The following is a 17,154-nucleotide window of genomic DNA, read 5'->3' as shown; positions in this document are numbered from 1 at the left end:
TAACCTCATCATCAAAAAGACACACCTCACTTCTCATTGGGAATAAACCCACAGTCAGCATCTCTGGACTTTCACAATCCACGCATTAAGTTAAAGTGCGTGTGCACACAGTTGTTTGATGCCTGTGTGCGTGTGTGTTTGTGGGGGGGAGTGGGTGTGTTTTGGCACAGACTTTTTCCACCTGAAACACTGCCCTGCTTTCTCAAGTATAGATCACGTCATCAAGGAAACCCCAGGAAGGCAACGAGAACCTGACACCTCTGCAGACACGCCACAGGAGGTCCTGTCAGATTACTGGGTGGAAATCTGCAAGAACGGGGTGCTGCTGATGGCCGCGCTGAACCCTGGAACACAACCTCTTCAAAAGAGTGAAGGATGAAGCCAGAGAGCTCTGCCCCTTCACAACAATCAGCACTGAACCACTTACCTGGGCCATTAGCTACATTTTGCTGTTCAGCACAGATCAGCATTACACACCACATGCGGAGCTGAGCCACATTATGGTGCTTTTTACCCAGGGTTGTTTATCCTGTCTCCCCTCCGCTTTTCTCCCAGGAGCACTTTACCCGAAATACAGCCTTTCTCAATTGATAAAAGTGCAGCTCATACAGCTGCAGGCTGGTGCAGACTCCAATTCCTTGCAGTTTTGGGAGCTTACATGAACTAATAATGTCTCAGTGAAGCTAATATGTGGTATGGTATTCACGCTATCTGTGCTCTCCGTCTAATGTGACACTTGTGGACTGTCTCCTGTTTAAGAAAGATTAAACAACAAATCAGGCAGAAAGTGTTTCTATAAAGAAAGAAATACTCAAGAACTACAAATTTCTATGGAAATCATACGGAAATCAAAAGAGGTTTTAAAAGACAAGATTAGCTTTAAATATGGATTCTTTTTTAACTGTAAAAATAAGATATGTGAGCTGGATTTAACAAAAATATACATCACTTTTACTTTTAAATCTACAGTTTTCAAGTTGAGCTTTTGAAAAGAAAACAAGAAAAAACTTGCTGTTGCTCAGGTGAGGGTGCATTCGGCAATGTTTGCCATGTTTCAAATTGAAAACATCACTTAGCGACTTCCATTAAGCCTTAATCACTCAGACATGAAGACCAGTCTGCAACTCCCTACCAACCTCCAGTCTGGCTGACGAGTGGTTGCTGGCTGTTGCTACTGTAGGTGAAATCTGTCACAAAAGAGGGTTCTGCACCATAAAACTACTTGTGGTTGTTTTGGTTGCTATCAGACGCTAATTTGTCTACAAATACCTGCTAACAAGCCACTGAGCGGCAGTTAAACTTGTAAAAGTTCAGCACAAACCAGAAACAGAGAAGGTCCATCTTTAAAGTTGTGCCTACACTGCAGGAACAAACACATTTCAAGAGACGCAACTTTTACCTTGAAGGCAAACATGCGCCATTTCTGGTGTGAGTTGGACACCTTACAATTTCATTGCTGCTTAAGGAGTAGTTGACAAGTCTTTGTAGACAAGTCAACAACTTCCATACAAACTATAGCAATCTGCTAAGGACTTCATTAAATTGATGTAATTGGAGATTATGGAATTTCAGGAGCGGGACCACGCCTCCAAACACGCTTCTTCCAGTTGTCATCTATATAGGTTCCCCCAGTTCTGCAAGCTGTTCATGTCCAAGCATTCACCTTTATCTACTAAAATGCTGTCAGACCTAAAATGAGGACGTGGGTCCAGCTAGTGAATGATCAATTTAACGTAAGACAAACAAGAAATCTCCACTGGTTAGAAACCACTCACCAGCCAGTTGAGGAAAGATCATTTTTCCACAGCAACCAGTAGTTGCCAGGATATCACCAACCAGTCTCTGAAACGCGACAGGACAGCGTTGTTCCAGACCAAACAACACAAGCTGTACATGTACTTGAAATGAAGCTGGCAACTTTTCAGTAGAACTGTAGCGCTTTGTCGCAAAGCTTCTAACTACACAGAGCGCTAAATTCTTACATGGTGAAGATTAAACACATTTAACATCGTTGCTGTCTCTAAAAACTAGAAACTGTTTGATGGTTACTCTACATGTACCAAAGATGGGAGCTGTGAACTTTCTGACCAGTGTCAGCATAAGACATAAGCAGCTGAAAGATACAGTAAAGACAGATCGAGTCTCTTCAGTGAAGCTGATCATGTGGTATGTTTGTCTGAACATGTCAGCGCATCATGGTGTCTTCCTGAACATGTTCAGCAATAAAAACTCTGTAATCCCACGATGCAACAGTCAATCTGGTGAGGGGAGGAACATCAATCATCCCGGTTCGGCTTTCCCGTCTTTGGTGAGGTACGATTTGACAGGCTGCCAGCTCCAAAATAGCGAATCACTCAATAGCGCTCCCCGTTCTTTCCACCTCCGCTATACCAAACAATCATTATCTCCCCCATCTCTGTTCAGCTCCACATGAGCTCCACACTGAACATCATCACATAAGTCAGAGCCCAACTCCCAGCTCAGGGAAAAAAACACAATCTTCTCCCTTATCCCTGGAGCACCAGGCCTCATTCAGACTCCTGGCTTTGAGGAACAGGAGGGAAATATTGACCAGAGATGCTGATGTGCGGCCAAAGCTCCGCCATACAGAATGTAGCTGACAGAGAAAAAGCTCCCGACGGTGACAATGACCTACATATGCCTGTAGGCAAGGGGTAAGTTAGCAGGTAGACACACTCGCAAAACAAGCTACGGCTTCAGAAGATGCAGCAAACAACTCTGTGCTGAAACTGACCTGCAGCTTCCACGCTGAGATTTTCTAGCCAAAGTAACGAGGTATAAAACCCACCTTCATGGCAGGAGGGACAAAACTTTTCTCCCCTGTTGCTCGGCTCAAGAACAGAATGCACACAAAGGTCTGGCGAGGATGCGACATGGAAACCCTCATGTGTTATTCATCAGAAGACTAAACCAGAGCCCGGAGGCAGGAGAGAGCCCGCTTAGCTGCGGCATCATTTTGTGACTGAGCCAAGAGACTTTTATCACAGCAGACAGTTGGACTTGTTAAATAGGTGTGACTAACCAGATTCATAATAACAGGGTTTTTTTTTTTAGATGTTTCCATGCCAGGGTCCGGGCATTGTGGGTGCTGATTCAATAACTGGCATGTCTGAATGCACATTAGCGCTTGCTGATGCTATTAGTTATACATCTGCTTTTCAAGCGGTGACAGTCAAAGTGTTTGAGGTGAAAAGGGGTCTGTTACCCACACGGGGCACCGGAGGGGTATAGCAGCATTTAGTGAGTAATTAACCATCACAAAAAAATACATGAGCAGAGCTGGTTCACAGAAATAGTTTACATAAATTAATATTTTAAACACACAGAAAGAAAGACCTTTTTTTAAGTGCTTCGAAATTTTTACCATTTATCAGTTTTATCTGTTTCTTTACCAAACATCATTGTACAAACACAAGAGCAGGGGCATCAAACATAAGGCCCGGGGGCCAAAATAGGCCTGGCGAAGACTCTAATTGGGTCCAACGCACAGCTTTGGAACAAGTGAAGGACAGCATGGACTTTACAGTTTATAGTTTTACAGCTTTTCTTATTGATGAAGACCTCCCCCACAGCTATTTATACTACACCAAGGCAAGTAATAGATAAACAATTAAATAGCAGAAAAGTTTGTTTGGAATTATTAACAAAACTTTTCAGTTTTAAAATTAGAGGAAAGTCTGTGTGATTATCCGACAGAACTTTCCCTAATTTTGCACATTTATTTCTTACAATTTAAGCCCAAAGACTTAAATGTTTAGGTAAATTAAACTGATCTAGCTCATTTAATACCAAAGTGGGCTAAATGTGGTCCAAAGTGTGAAATGAGATTGCCACCCCTGCACAAGAGCTTTCAGTTTGAAGAAATAAAGAACAATTTATAGAAAACTGCATTTCATCCAATAGATGGAAACAATCCAAAACAAAATGACGTATGTCTTGTGGTCCTGTTGGTTTTCCCCTGTCTCTGTCATCATGCTGTCTTCGTGTCTCGGTGCTAGTCATAAATCTTTTGTTACTCTCTACTTTGCTTTGAAGGTTAGTTTTCTCACGAGTCTCGCTCTAGTTTTGCTTCCTGCTCTTTTCCCTCCTGCGTGATTGTCTGTCCCGACCTCATTAGGTTCACCCCTGTCTTGTTTCCGCCTATGTCGAAGCACCTGTCACCACTGCGTGGATACAGCTGGGTCCATAAGGATTTAAGGACAATGACATTTTTGTAATTTTGCATCTGTGCACCACCAGAGTGGATTCTAAATCAAACGGTCAACGTGTGAGGGAAGAGTTTTAACAAACTGGAATTACATCTTTATACATATCCTCATACATTTCCAGTGGCTCGTGATTAAATGCACAATTGACTGACAAGCGGTTTCATGGTCAGGTGAAGCCTGTTCCCTCATTATTTTTTCACAAATTAAGGAAATAAAACTGTTGAAATTGCCCTTGGCAGCTACAGTTTTGACTAAACCTCTCAATATGAGGTCCAAAGAGATGTTGATGCAAGTAATATGCGCCATGTATTAGTTGGAAAATGGATGATCCCAGAATCTTTCTTTGATTTAGAAAAGCAACTATGTAACAACAAGTCATGAGCACTCTCGAGGAGTAAGGAGTGTCAAAGTCTGCAATCAAGAGATATCTTCATGAAAGCAAACTCAGAGGGTTTACAGCAAAGTGCAAACCACAACGTTGCCAACAAACATCTAAAAAACATCTGCAACAATTCTTTGGACAGATGAAACCAGGATTAACTCGTATCACAACAATGTGAAAATGCACTGTGGTGGCGCACTGAGGCAAAATGAGAAAAACTGTGCCACTATCCAAACACTTAATTGTTCATGCTGCTCTCTTCTCCTTTCTCTTTGTCTGATTATCCTCTCTTGTTTGCCAACCTGCTTTGCTTGCCTGTGTCCTGCTTTCCTCTTGTTTGCTTCCACTCGTCTCTGTTATTTCTTTGAGTTTAGTTGAATTTTTCCTCCCCCCGTGGATTCTCCTGTCAGCTTTGTGCAGCTGTTTTTGTTAGCAAATCATTTTTCTTTCTGTATGCTGACACTCCACATATTGTATTTGAGCAGGCATTCCATTACGGTGCAGAAACATTTTATAGATGTCTGTCTTTATGACAACTGTAATTTTATTTCTTTGTTTTTACTTAATAACTTCACCCATACAAACTGTGTAAGTTGTGCATTATTCGGAGTGTTGTGGCTGTGGTGATTGGCAGGTTTGGGGGCTGTTTCATCTCATCCAGTGTTCTGCTGTACTGTAAGTCTCTCTAAAGAGGCGATTGCTTGGTTTCCCCACTAAGTACATTTTGTTTTGATCCTGTTTCTTTGTTGCTAGCCACAGTGATAATGGATGTACCTTACTAACCGAGCTAAGGTGCCACTCTGTGGGTTTTTGTCACTCGTGACATAAACAACAAACAAACAAAGACACGAGAAAGGCTCAACTAATGATTTGTTCTCTTCGTGTATCTTTTGACGACCGATACTTTTGCTATGATGTTGCTAATTGCTATAACTTGGCTTCAGTTTGGAATACTAATACATATTTCATGACGCTGTAGTAAATGTGACGAAGCCTGTGAGCTCATTCAGCAGGTGATATTAGCTGCAGTGCGTCATACACCCTCACATCCTAGCCTCATATCCTGAACATACACTCTCAACTTGGCAGCCGTTTCTAACCCATTAAAACTTAGACTAGTTTCTACTTTCATGAAAATTATGGGAGATGTAAATAATACAAAATGGACCATGAGTTTGCATGGGTTAAACTGGAGAATTTCCCATTTTTCCCTGTGACATCGGTGTGACTGCTTCCCTCCATGTCTGCCAACCTGCTGTTTTAACCCACTCCATCACCCCAGCAAACACCTGGAGGGGGAAGGTGCTGCCTAGTCACCACTCCTCAGTTTCTGTGTGATCACATTTGAGCTAGATGCGACACTCTGACTCTCTTTCGCTGCTGTAGTAAAATGTATTACTTCAAGCATAAAGTTGTTTGACTGAATGAAACTTTGGTGCCTGCCATCTTTACACCGATCTTCCATTTCTCACACAGGCTGTCAGGCAGCAGCGATGCTACAAAGCCACAAAGTGATCATGGAGACAGCTAATAAAGTCGCAGCATCGGCAGACAGACCTAAACATCAACAGGAATCATATTAGCGTCGCTATTTCTATTTCTCTACAGTGACACAGCTACTACAGATGCATGAGGTCCAACTCGTGTCTGCTGCTGGATATCTCTAGGATTTATCACGCTGTGATGTGACCTTGTAAACTTTGCTTTTATTCTCAAATGCCCTGCACACGTGTGTGTGTGTGTGTGTGTGCTTGTGTCTGTATGACAGTTAAATTAAGTGCTTGTACCCCTGTGTGTGTGCTTGCTTGTGTGCATGTCTCTCAGGAGTGTGTCGCTGCTGTATCATGGCAGGGTCGATAAGAGAATCTGCCCGTGTGACACAACAGATTACTGCTGCCTGGTCTCAGCCCGGAAAACGACTGCGAGAGGACTCGGGAGAAATGGCAGTGGGGCTTCGTCGCTTTGATTCGAACTGACTGAAGTGCTGTAGGAGAAATCTCCTCCACATAATTCATATTTATGTGCGCATTGCTGTTAGATTTATACCTCTGATTTGTTCTTGTTTTGTCTGAATCAAACAATTTTAAGCATGAAGCGCTGCTGCAGAGGCACAGATGAGTTTCAGTTAAATAAAGGAGGGCTGTTTTCAAAAATACATGAATGGAGCTTGTTGCTACTGCAAAAAATACCCACACAGAAGCACCTGTCAGCCTCTGATTTAACTCCAGAGAGGATATGGCAATTTGATCTTTCACAGCCTTGAATTAAATGTCGCAATCAAGTGAATCAACTGATAACTGGCAGAAAAAGTCTTAATCTGTGTCTTAGCAATTTCTTAATGTGAAGTGATGACCGTACAACCTTTTCAAACCTTACGAGAGGTGACATTTTCACCCTCTTCTCAGATGAGACACCATCAGGTGTGCCAGCTTTTTGATAACATTTATAGAAGCAGTGCGAGGTAAAATAAAAATTGCCTTTGGTGGTACATAAATGATCTACTACTCACTACACTGGCTATTAAATCTTTGAGTTTGTGTTAACTACAACCAAAGCCTCACTTATCCACTGCACTGTTGATGCCTTCACCATAGTGTAGAGCTGGTGCATTGATTGGAACACAACAGTCTCTAGTGGCAAAACAGACACAGTGCAAGGAAAAAGCCATAAAAATGGTCTCCAGCATCTAAAATGTCAGTGAAATGACACTGCCTACTGCACATGACCTTTATTTTTTCAATAAACTGTGAAAAATAGAGTAAAGCAAAGCAGGAGGAAGAAAACTGACTGTTTTAAAAGGAGTTACTCTGGTGATTATCAGCTGCACACCTAATAAAGCTCATCCTCAAAACAAATCAGTGAGAATGCTGCCTCCATTTATAAATATGAAGCACAGGAGAAAAGAAAATGGGACGCAAGACGGGTTAAGAGACGGTTATATTTAGCTGCATTCTCGTGTAATTCTTAAAAACTGCAGGAATCTTTAAGATCCAGAGTGACAGCGCACAATGTGCTTTGAAGTAGCAGCCAAGAAAGGTGTGATTTAAGTCTACGAACAGTGAACACCATGTGTGCACACCTGTGTGGATCAGCGTGCTTGTATTCAAATGGTTTCCCCATGTAATGGTCCGCAAGAGGATGTAGAGAGCCATAGCCCTGTCCCCCAGGGCATGAAGCAGGCATGGAGGAGATCCAGGCCCCAGACATCCAGAGGCCCCAGAGTGCGAGAGCCCAAGGAGGACCACCGGAGGGGCATCCGTGCCACCCTCATGGGAAGGGCTGAGGATCCCCAGACGAGGGGTCTGTCTGTCCTGCGTGCTGCACAACAATATTCAATATTTAGTATTTACTGCTGTTTACACTTAGCTAGATTAATGCGATGGTGTTGTGCTTTAGTATGTTGCTTTGGTTTTTTTTTTTGCTTGTTTTCTATTCTTCTTCTCTCAACAGGTGATCCAGGAGATTTTTTATTCTTTTTTTCCCCCCTTTCTCACTGTCCCTCTCCCCTTCTGTTTTTCTTTTCCTTCCTCTTTCTTTCTCCCTTTCCTATCCCTCACTCATGTCTGTCCCGTCTGTAACAATTGAAAATAAAATAAAATAAATAATAAAAACAAAGGTCGATCAAATGGACCAATACGGCAATGCCATGATGATCCATTTGGCAAAATAAATCCATTGGGTATCCTTGTTGGTCTTCAGAAAACAATTCTGACGGCTAAAGAACCAAATGGGACAGGCAAAAAAAAAAAAAAAAAAAGATCCAGAGTGAAGTTGCATCTGGAGAGTGAGATAATCTCCTGTGACGTGAAGGAAGTGGATGTGACCGCCATTATTAAGCTGACGATCGCAAATGAAGGTAGACAGATGGAGTGATTTTCTTTTTTCTGCATCTGCATCGATATTTAATCGGCTTCGGTAAATTTCAACTACACAGACTGTAATTAAAGAAAGCGACAAAACGGTGTTCGAACACCACTGATTACAAAATACCCACGTGGAGGCCTAATGACAGCTGATGATGTGTTTACTTCACGTGATCTTCAGAGCAGAAAATGTACCACGAGAGACTGAAGCTCAGCATCATCACGGCGTAATAAGGCCTCTCTCTCTGTTTAAACACTGACTAATACTCGCTGTCAGCTTTTGTAATAATATAGTAAATCATCAGGAGGAAGAGGGACAGTCAAACAGCGAGGCAGCAGTCAGCTGATGTGCCGCTGACAGGTCTGTAGAGGTGGTGCTGGGGGAGGGCAGGGCGCGAAGGGATGATCGATGGGGTGTCAACAGAGCGTTGAGGTGCCGGGGAGAGGAATGGATGACCCGTTGAGATGCCCTCTGGGAACAGAGGAGCTAAAAAAGCAAACAACAACAGCAACAAAAAAAAAGGCTGATGTCGAATATGTCTGTCAATGGCGACCTGGTGCAGAAACCAGAGTGGAGGCTTGTATTCATTGAGCGTCAAAGGGGAATTCATATTTTTTTAACAAAAAGGAAAATTAACATCGTGGTGATTATGATGGACACAGTATGCTGGTATGATGGGAGGATATTCAGGGTGCGATGTGAGAGCTGCGTCATCTCCAGATGGCAGTCAGAGCCACCAGCGAGCAGCAGCGTGTGTGTTCCCAGAGCTTACAGCCTCACCCTCTCCACCTTTGCAACCATGGCAACATCGAGCATGAGGTCCTGCCGCGGCTGCTTTGTTGTCCTGAGGGGAGGAGCTGCGCTGGGTGACAGCATGTCTGCCTTCTGTGCTCTGCACTGCACACTGGTTTAAACGTACAGAAACCATGCACTGCTTGTTTTTTTTCACATGTGATATTTACTTTCATGTTGTTTTACCTGATTTTATACTTAACTATTAATTACTATAATTCAATAGTACAAGCCACTTCATTAGGTACGCCTTGCTAGTACTGGGTTGGATCACCTTTTGTCTTTAGAACTACCTTAATTCTAGAAGATTCCTCAGAGATTTTGACCCATGTTTGGTATTATGAGGCTCAAAGAAAATATCCCCCACACACCATCATCCCGCCCCCACCAGCCTAAGCTGTTGATATAAGGCAGGATTGATCTTATCTTGTTGTTTATGACAAATTCTGACTCCACCATCTGATTGTCACAGCAAAAGTTGACTCATCGGTCCAGGAAACACTTTTGCCAATTTAGGTGAACCTGTGCGAATTTTAGTTTCAGTTTCCTGTTCTTAGCTGACAGAAGTGGCACCCAGTGTGGTTCAGACCATTCTTGAGGGTGGAAATGAGCAATTTCTGACCAGCCAGTCTGGCACCAGCGACCACGATCTGTTCAAAAGTACTTAAATCACCATTAGGATGCTTGGTGTCTGCCTTTCTACATGCATCGAGTTAGTGCCATGTGATTAGCTGAATGGATAAGGAGCAGGTGAACAGGTGTACCTAATAAAGTAGCTGGTGACTGTACAACCTTATTGTTATCTTTTGCAGAACCTCTTTTTCTCATTTATTTAATTGCATCTCAGCACAAATTTCTTCACCATTTCTTTTAAGTCATTTTTTACTCGTCTGTGTTTTTGTTTTTATTCAATATTTAGTATTTAGTATTTTATTGTTATTTTAGGATAGGATCAGACTTAGCTGTACACCACATGCCTGATTCTAACTGTACTTAGTACATAGACAGTGGCTAAAGTGCCAGAAACATCCCTCACGGAACAATGGAGACCAAAAATAGCTAAAAGAGAAAAATATGATGACAAATATATTTCTGAAAAATAATGTAAAGACAAAATATTTTTCACATAAGCTAATAAAACAAACCAGATTACATCAAGTTACTGTGTTTATCTTTGTGGTATTAGAGTGAAACTGTCACAGGTGAAATGCGACTGTAATATCGCTTGATCAATACACAACTATAACGCCATCTTCTGTCCACCCAGGTGGGAAAGAAACTGAAAAATAGTCTTAATGTTTTCACAGTAGCTTTAATTTCAATTAAGTTCTAATTCTGCATCACCGGCTCACAAAATATTGAACTCCAGTTGCTTCATTAAAAGCTCTACAAGCTTATAAAGACAAAACTAAGCAACCTACAATCCTCTATGAACGCACACAGGGCAACAGTTCATGTTTTCCCGCACTTATATGTCTCATGCAATGATTTGCACATTAAAGTGACTTCCTTCACATTTTTCCCCTCATACAGCATAATTATGATTACAGGAATAATCACATAATTATTAAAAATTAGAGCGTGTGCTTGCATCTTGATTGTTTCCTTTGAAGCCTAATGTGGTGGCATCCAGACAAGAGAATTTCCTGGCATAGCTCCTCATATAAAACATAAATATTTGTTCGTGGAAGTAATGGGAAGTAGATTTTTTTTCCGTTTTCCATCCTTAACATTCACATCTGGCTTTCTGCACTGATGAAAAGGGAGTTTGCCTCAGGATTCGTGATCATTTTGGATTAGCATGCCAAGTAACAAATCCGGTGGCATCTTTCAGTAAGCAGTCATCATCTGAAGCACACAGTTAGCCTTTCCTCAAAGATAATGAGGACAGCCTAACGCATCTCATTGCTCTCTTTCTTTTATCTGGCTGCTCTTCTTGAGCTCCGTCTGGCTGATTTATCTGAGCTCTGGACCTCAAAGGAAGCAGAGAGCTAAACGAAGACTTGGGAACCGGGCCAAACTGTCTTACTCAGATCTGGAGTATGTCTAAGCAGAAGGCACAGTTAAGGGGACGCATGAGGACAGGCTGCGAGTTTGCGTGCGTGTTCGTGTATGTATAAGCCCTGGGCAGTCTATCCAACATGAATTCAATTTTAAGTCACACAGCAAAGGTGATTTATGATTCATTCCTTTTGAACATCAATTTCCTTCTGATTCAAAACAGAATCTGAAAATTTAGGGAATTTTTCCTCAGATAAAACGTTCCGAAAGGAAACTTAATTAAATTAATTAAAAGAGGATATGTAGTGTAATGATGCTTTCAATGCTGAAGAGATGGCAGTGTCCTGAAATACAATAGGTTCACTACAAACAAACTCCTGTAATTACTAAAGGGAAATCAGAGAGCTCAGAGCTCTTTGTGCTTGTCCCCAGAGATACAGCCTGCCCACTTTGCCATTTCAAAAATGCTTCTTTGGCCCTCAGGGACGCCATCACACCATCTCTTTGTCATAAGGGCATATTATATATGTGTAAAAAGAGCTAATTAAAAGTAAAATGAAACCACATTTTCAGCATACTTCGGTTGATTTTAAAAGCGGAAGCCCAGACCGAGATCGAAATATTAATGCATTATAGAGCAGCGTGCTATTCTGAGATTAAGGTGGCCCTGTGGGAAATGAGCTTTCCACTAATGACTAGTACTTATAGTCAGACATGAATACAGCTGTCATTGTAATTAGCAGTAGGGGGTCTGTTTTTAGCTATTTTGGCGATAGAAACGATGGGAATCAGTAGGATTTTGTGGCTTTTATTCAGTAAAATGTTCAACTTATTTAGAAAACTGACAGCCTTCATCACCAAATCATAAAATCTAGATTAGAGCTCCATAAAAGGATCATGAGAAGTTAAGACCTGGTATAAATGGAGGTTGACTTTGTCCTTCGTTTGTAGTTATACATTTTTAAGGCTTACTCATTATATCAGATGATGCTTATTACAGCTGAAAATGAACCATAAGCATGGCCTCTAGTAAATCATTGATCACAAGAATTTAGATTTGATGTATTTTTTAAAGGAAACGAGAAGGAAATGTTAAAGAGAGCAATATTTTTATCACGTGGTTCTTTAGAAATCTGGGCTACTTTAATTCACAATGATTCTTTTTCATATTTGTTCTTATAAGGTTTTGTCACTTGTCTTAAGGTCTCTATAAAAAAGGGTAATTCAACCACCTCCTCTTTATTTGTCAAAGAAAAACAGCATGAATATTGTTTTTATTACTCGATATGTTGTCTGTGAGTCACATGTCATTATTCCAGATCACAGGGCGAGACACAAGCAAAAAGGGATGTGGGGGTTTTTCTGTTATGTAACCTATAAAGAAAATGTCAATACAGGCCGAGTCATGAATGTGTCTCCAGGCTCCAGCCTTAAGGCAAAATGCTACCCTGTTTCACCTTTATATCCAACAGTTAATTAAGATGTTCACAGGCCTCTATTTACAGTAAAGGGTAATGAGGAGGAGAACGAACTACTGCTGATATCTCCCTAGGTGACGTAAACTCTACCATGAAACACTGACACACAGTGCAAAGCGAGAATTAATCTCATTTCACACACACACACACACACACACACACACACACACACACACACACAGCTCTCCGACAAACAAAGATGCAGTGCCTGCATTTCGCGAACCCAAGAGCTCAGAAGAACACAGCAGCAAACAAATGAAACTGTTGTTTACAAAAAATGTAATTCTTTCTGCTTTTCATTAACTCAGAGTAAACTCTCAGACGCACGAGCGTTCGCTGGTAAATATTTGGATGAATGAAATTAAATTCACGAATGTCCGATTCAGTTGTTTGCTTCTTCCGTCTGCAAAATAAAGGAGAACAACAACAGCGCGGGCAAACTTTTGCCAAGGAGGGAGGGATTGGAAATTGTACTTCTTGAAATGGTCTCCCCATCTCTTGAGGCAAAAGGCAATTTCATGCTCCAGCACGACTCAGAGAGACATTGGGACTAAAGGTGACCTCAAGGTTAATAGTGCAAATGTAATAAATTGGAAATCTTGCAGTACAATAACAACTTCTGACTTAACGGGTAAAATGATGTCTGTTTGTTAAGAAAATCGTGACTGTCAAGTCGCCAGTACAGAATTATCCATAAAAATGAGGTAATAAGCTTAAAGGAAGCAATGGTAGGTTATTTCTTTTTGTCCAGAGGCGTATAGGACACAGCCAGAGGACTATACCTCTATTTCCTGCAGAAAACAAGCAACACATTTCCTAACAACTCTGTCTTTGTGCAGACAGAATGTGAGATTCCAGCCAATCTGAAGCCTTCTGTGAGTTTTCGCTATTTGGTGGATGCATGGCTGATGCTACATAGCTAGATGGATATGAGTCTTCTTAGGCTGAAAAAAAGAGAAACCAGTAACACAAATGTCAGAAATGTTTAGGGGACAAAATTGTCTGAGAGCTCTGCACTTCATGTTGTGTTTGTTTTCACAAATGGAAACAGAATGACACAAACACTTTGTGTTTTCGCCATAAATGAACCAGGATTCTTTTGCTTGTTAGGTGATTGCATAAACCACTACAGTTTGGAGGTACTGGGTGCTGTCGTCTCTAACAGGCACAAAGTCCAAATAGCCATCTTCTAATCTAATAGAGAAAGGCTGAAGTAAAGCATCTTGGTTTTTGTATGAGAAGCAATTTCACGTCATGGCTACAAGCTGACAAACAGTGAACTAATAAAAAGCATTGTGATGATGTACCTGTCATTAAATCTAAAAAGCACAGAACAAAGCCAAACACAATCCAGAAGGACTGAGCAGAAAAGCCATTCCAACGATGTTTCATAAACTGAGCCTTCTTATTATTTTTCCCATATAGTACCACCTATCCAGGACTGGTTCTTGCTACTGCAGTGCCTTAGGAAACATTTGAACTCAACCTTGGATTAGCTGGTGTGTAACAAATGATTTAACTGCAAAAAGTGTGTGAGTGTGACAGGTCATCTGACTAATGTGTAAAAAAAAAAATACAGACTGTGATTTAATTCTATCCGCATTGAGAATATTTAATGATTATTAATAACTCTCTCTGCTGAAACCCTCCTGATGATTCTGCAGCTGTAAGTAACCCCATGAAGCTGCGATTATTGGATGAACTTTAAGGAAAGACTCCAATAAACAGCTGTAAGCAGCAAAGCATCGCCTTCAGATTCCCCTGGGTTACATTAAATATTCGTCAAACTTATTAATAACCTGTTAAGACAGTTCTGGCTGTGCACCTGTCTGTGTGTCTAGATCACTGCAGCCTGACAGTAATATTTTGTTCAACTTTTAGATCCTAGTTCCCCACTACAGCCTCTCTTTTGTAAAACCAACAATCCGACTTCTACAGGCAATCTGAGGAGTCGCCTGCACCCACACTGTAATTTATCACATGTGGCTCCAATTTATAATCCAGCAGGGAACATCTGCATGCGTAGCTTCCTTTTAGATCATCTGTTTACTGTGACCGGTGTCTTTAACAGTGCTTGGGGCACATTAGTGGCATATTTTTAAGGTTGAACTATAAATTTTACAAAATATTTCTTCCTCTCCTTTGCGTCCCTTGCGCTGTTGAGGCTCCAGGCAGCTGCCTCGTTGAGCTGGCCCTCAACTTATCCATCAAAATCCACAGTGAGAAATTTCTAAATGCTAAAGGCTTGTGTGTGTGTGTTTGTGTGTTGGGAGGGGGTTTAGGGTCATGGTTGGGCCAAACACTCTCTTCATGAACCTCTCAAAAATGAGTCAGACGCTTATGTTTTGTCACTATAACCACAACACTGCTGTGGGGCTGTTTGCAGTTTCAGCACCACGGTCAGCACCATGCAACCCATCAGCGGCTCTCTGCAGACAGATATGAAACATATGGAGCAGAAAGTGTTGATTTTTAAGTCAAATCATCATCACGGTCACCGTGTCACGTCGAGGTTTAATGCTACCATTGCTAGTAGTGGAACAGATGAATGTTTTTTAAAAAACACTGCAACATAAGCAGAAGCAACATGGAAGACTGCAGCTGCCACAGAATATAAACCAAGCTTTTGAAAGTTTCTTCAACATCTTTTAAAAGTGAAAGCTTCAAGGAGGCCTGTTGGGGTCTGAATGAGTGTGTTTGAAGAATTACTGTCCAAAATGTGCATAATTGTGGCTTTATGCATGCAAACAACAAAGAAAAAACTAATTTCTTACGTCCTCATCCTCCCGCAGGCATTTTTTGCGGTACTGGACGTGAGGTCTCCCATCGAGGAGTTGCTGAGGGGTCTTCGCTGCGTTTTCCTCGTCTGCAACCTGTCCACCAAGAAGGTGGCTGGCCTCAGGTGGGTGCGGAAAGGAATTGGTGGTATTGATCTTTCCGGTGAATCTCTGGTACAGCGAAGCCATAATACTGGTCCGGTTCAGATAAAAAAAAAAACAACAAAACTTACAGCATGTCAGAGTCACGAGCAGGTCTCGTCTGATTGTGTGGCTTGGACAGTCTGTTTGGTTTATTTGCGCTTCGAAGAGAACCGATGGCAGGCAGCCAGCTTTCACCTCCGGGATGGAGCAAAAAAAAAAAGAAAAAAGGACGAGGTGAAGACACTTGGCTAGTAAATAAGCATCTGTGGATAGTGTGGATGACTCACGGCGTTGGAGTGTTAGACCAATATAAAGCCGGATCATTCGCAGCCGTGTCCTTTTAGCTTTGCCCAGGCGCACGGCAGACTGGTGGGCTGTAGGTGTCAATAGTTGCTCTCTTCTGTATTCACGACACGTTGTCTCCCCTCTTCAGTTTCCTGATGCCTCCTTTCAGAGAGATGGCAGGCGGATGCGCTGAGTTTCCATCAGATATTCGATCATCCAGATGACTCCGAGTGATTGTCCACCTCCCCCCGTCCAAAAACAAACAAAAACAAACGAGCAACAGATACTGATTCGACTCTTCCGGCTATGTGTATACCGGACTGACCTCACATATGAAAAGTGTGAAGGACGCAGAGAGCCCGACGGTACTCACCGCAGACGCGCTCTGCATGTGAAGTGACCAGCGCTGTGAGAGCAGCTTTACTGTAGCACTACTGTCACTGCACTTCTTTGTGCACTGCTTTGCGCGCAGAAATGCGCCAGCGATGCACAGATTCGCTTGTATAGACTTCGATGTGAAAGCGCAGAATAAGAAGCCTCTCTCATTTATGATTTCATGAGCGAGGTTGTAAAATTGCCTCTCATGTGACTGCGTATGGTCCCAGGACGGAGCTCTAGTGCCTCTCTGTGGCGCTCTGGATTAGGACAGGCTGACCAAACGCCTCTTAAGATGTGTACTCCACATGTGACACAACAAAGAGGGAAGTTCTTTCTTTAAAGATAGAAAACAGAAAATACTCTGAAGCACAGCATATATTTGAGTCACACAACTGGATAAAATAAAAGGAATATATATTTAAAATGTGTACAAACATGGTTAAACGTATCCTTTGCAGCTTCTTAGAGCCTGATGAAAACCTTTCTTGAAAGCCCCTCTACATGCAGTGCCACAAACCATAAAAATGCCCCTTCCCTACTTCAGCCCAATATTTTCATTCAGTTCACAACCACAAGTGTTATTCAGCTCATAACACTGCAGGTGATTTCATGCTTGAAATGCTCACAGAGGCCACAGCAATGCAGCTCTGGTAAATGCAGAATATTGGCTTATATGCAACGGAGGGAGGGAAAGGCTCTTGGGTCAAAGTGTTCAAATCTCTGCCATTCCTGTCAAGAATGCCACAGGCCAACACACCATGGCCTCTCACTCAAACTATCACCCAACTGGTGCTGAGCTGTATTTCTGGGAAATAGGTCATCTT

General features: G+C 41.9%; 1 protein-coding gene across 3 annotated transcripts in view; it reads right to left on the bottom strand.

The window, feature by feature from the left end:
- LOC120727443 (dipeptidyl aminopeptidase-like protein 6) overlaps positions 1 to 17,154 on the bottom strand; it is a 93,627-nt gene that overhangs the window by 61,639 nt on the left and 14,834 nt on the right. Inside the window, exon 1 of one of the 3 annotated variants that reach the window (XM_040021684.1) lies at positions 15,521 to 16,643. The exons of the other annotated variants lie outside the window; for them this stretch is intronic. Coding sequence (XP_039877618.1) covers positions 15,521 to 15,991 — 471 coding nt within the window. The 5' untranslated portion in view covers positions 15,992 to 16,643. Of the gene's footprint in view, positions 1 to 15,520; positions 16,644 to 17,154 lie in introns of those variants that run through there. 3 annotated transcript variants of the gene reach the window in all.

The sequence above is a fragment of the Simochromis diagramma genome, unplaced genomic scaffold, assembly GCF_900408965.1.
Source record: "Simochromis diagramma unplaced genomic scaffold, fSimDia1.1 OVJJ01000205.1, whole genome shotgun sequence".
Classification (NCBI taxonomy): domain Eukaryota; kingdom Metazoa; phylum Chordata; class Actinopteri; order Cichliformes; family Cichlidae; genus Simochromis; species Simochromis diagramma.
Note: the sequence above shows the minus strand (reverse complement) of the source record. Positions and strands in the feature narration are given on the sequence as shown.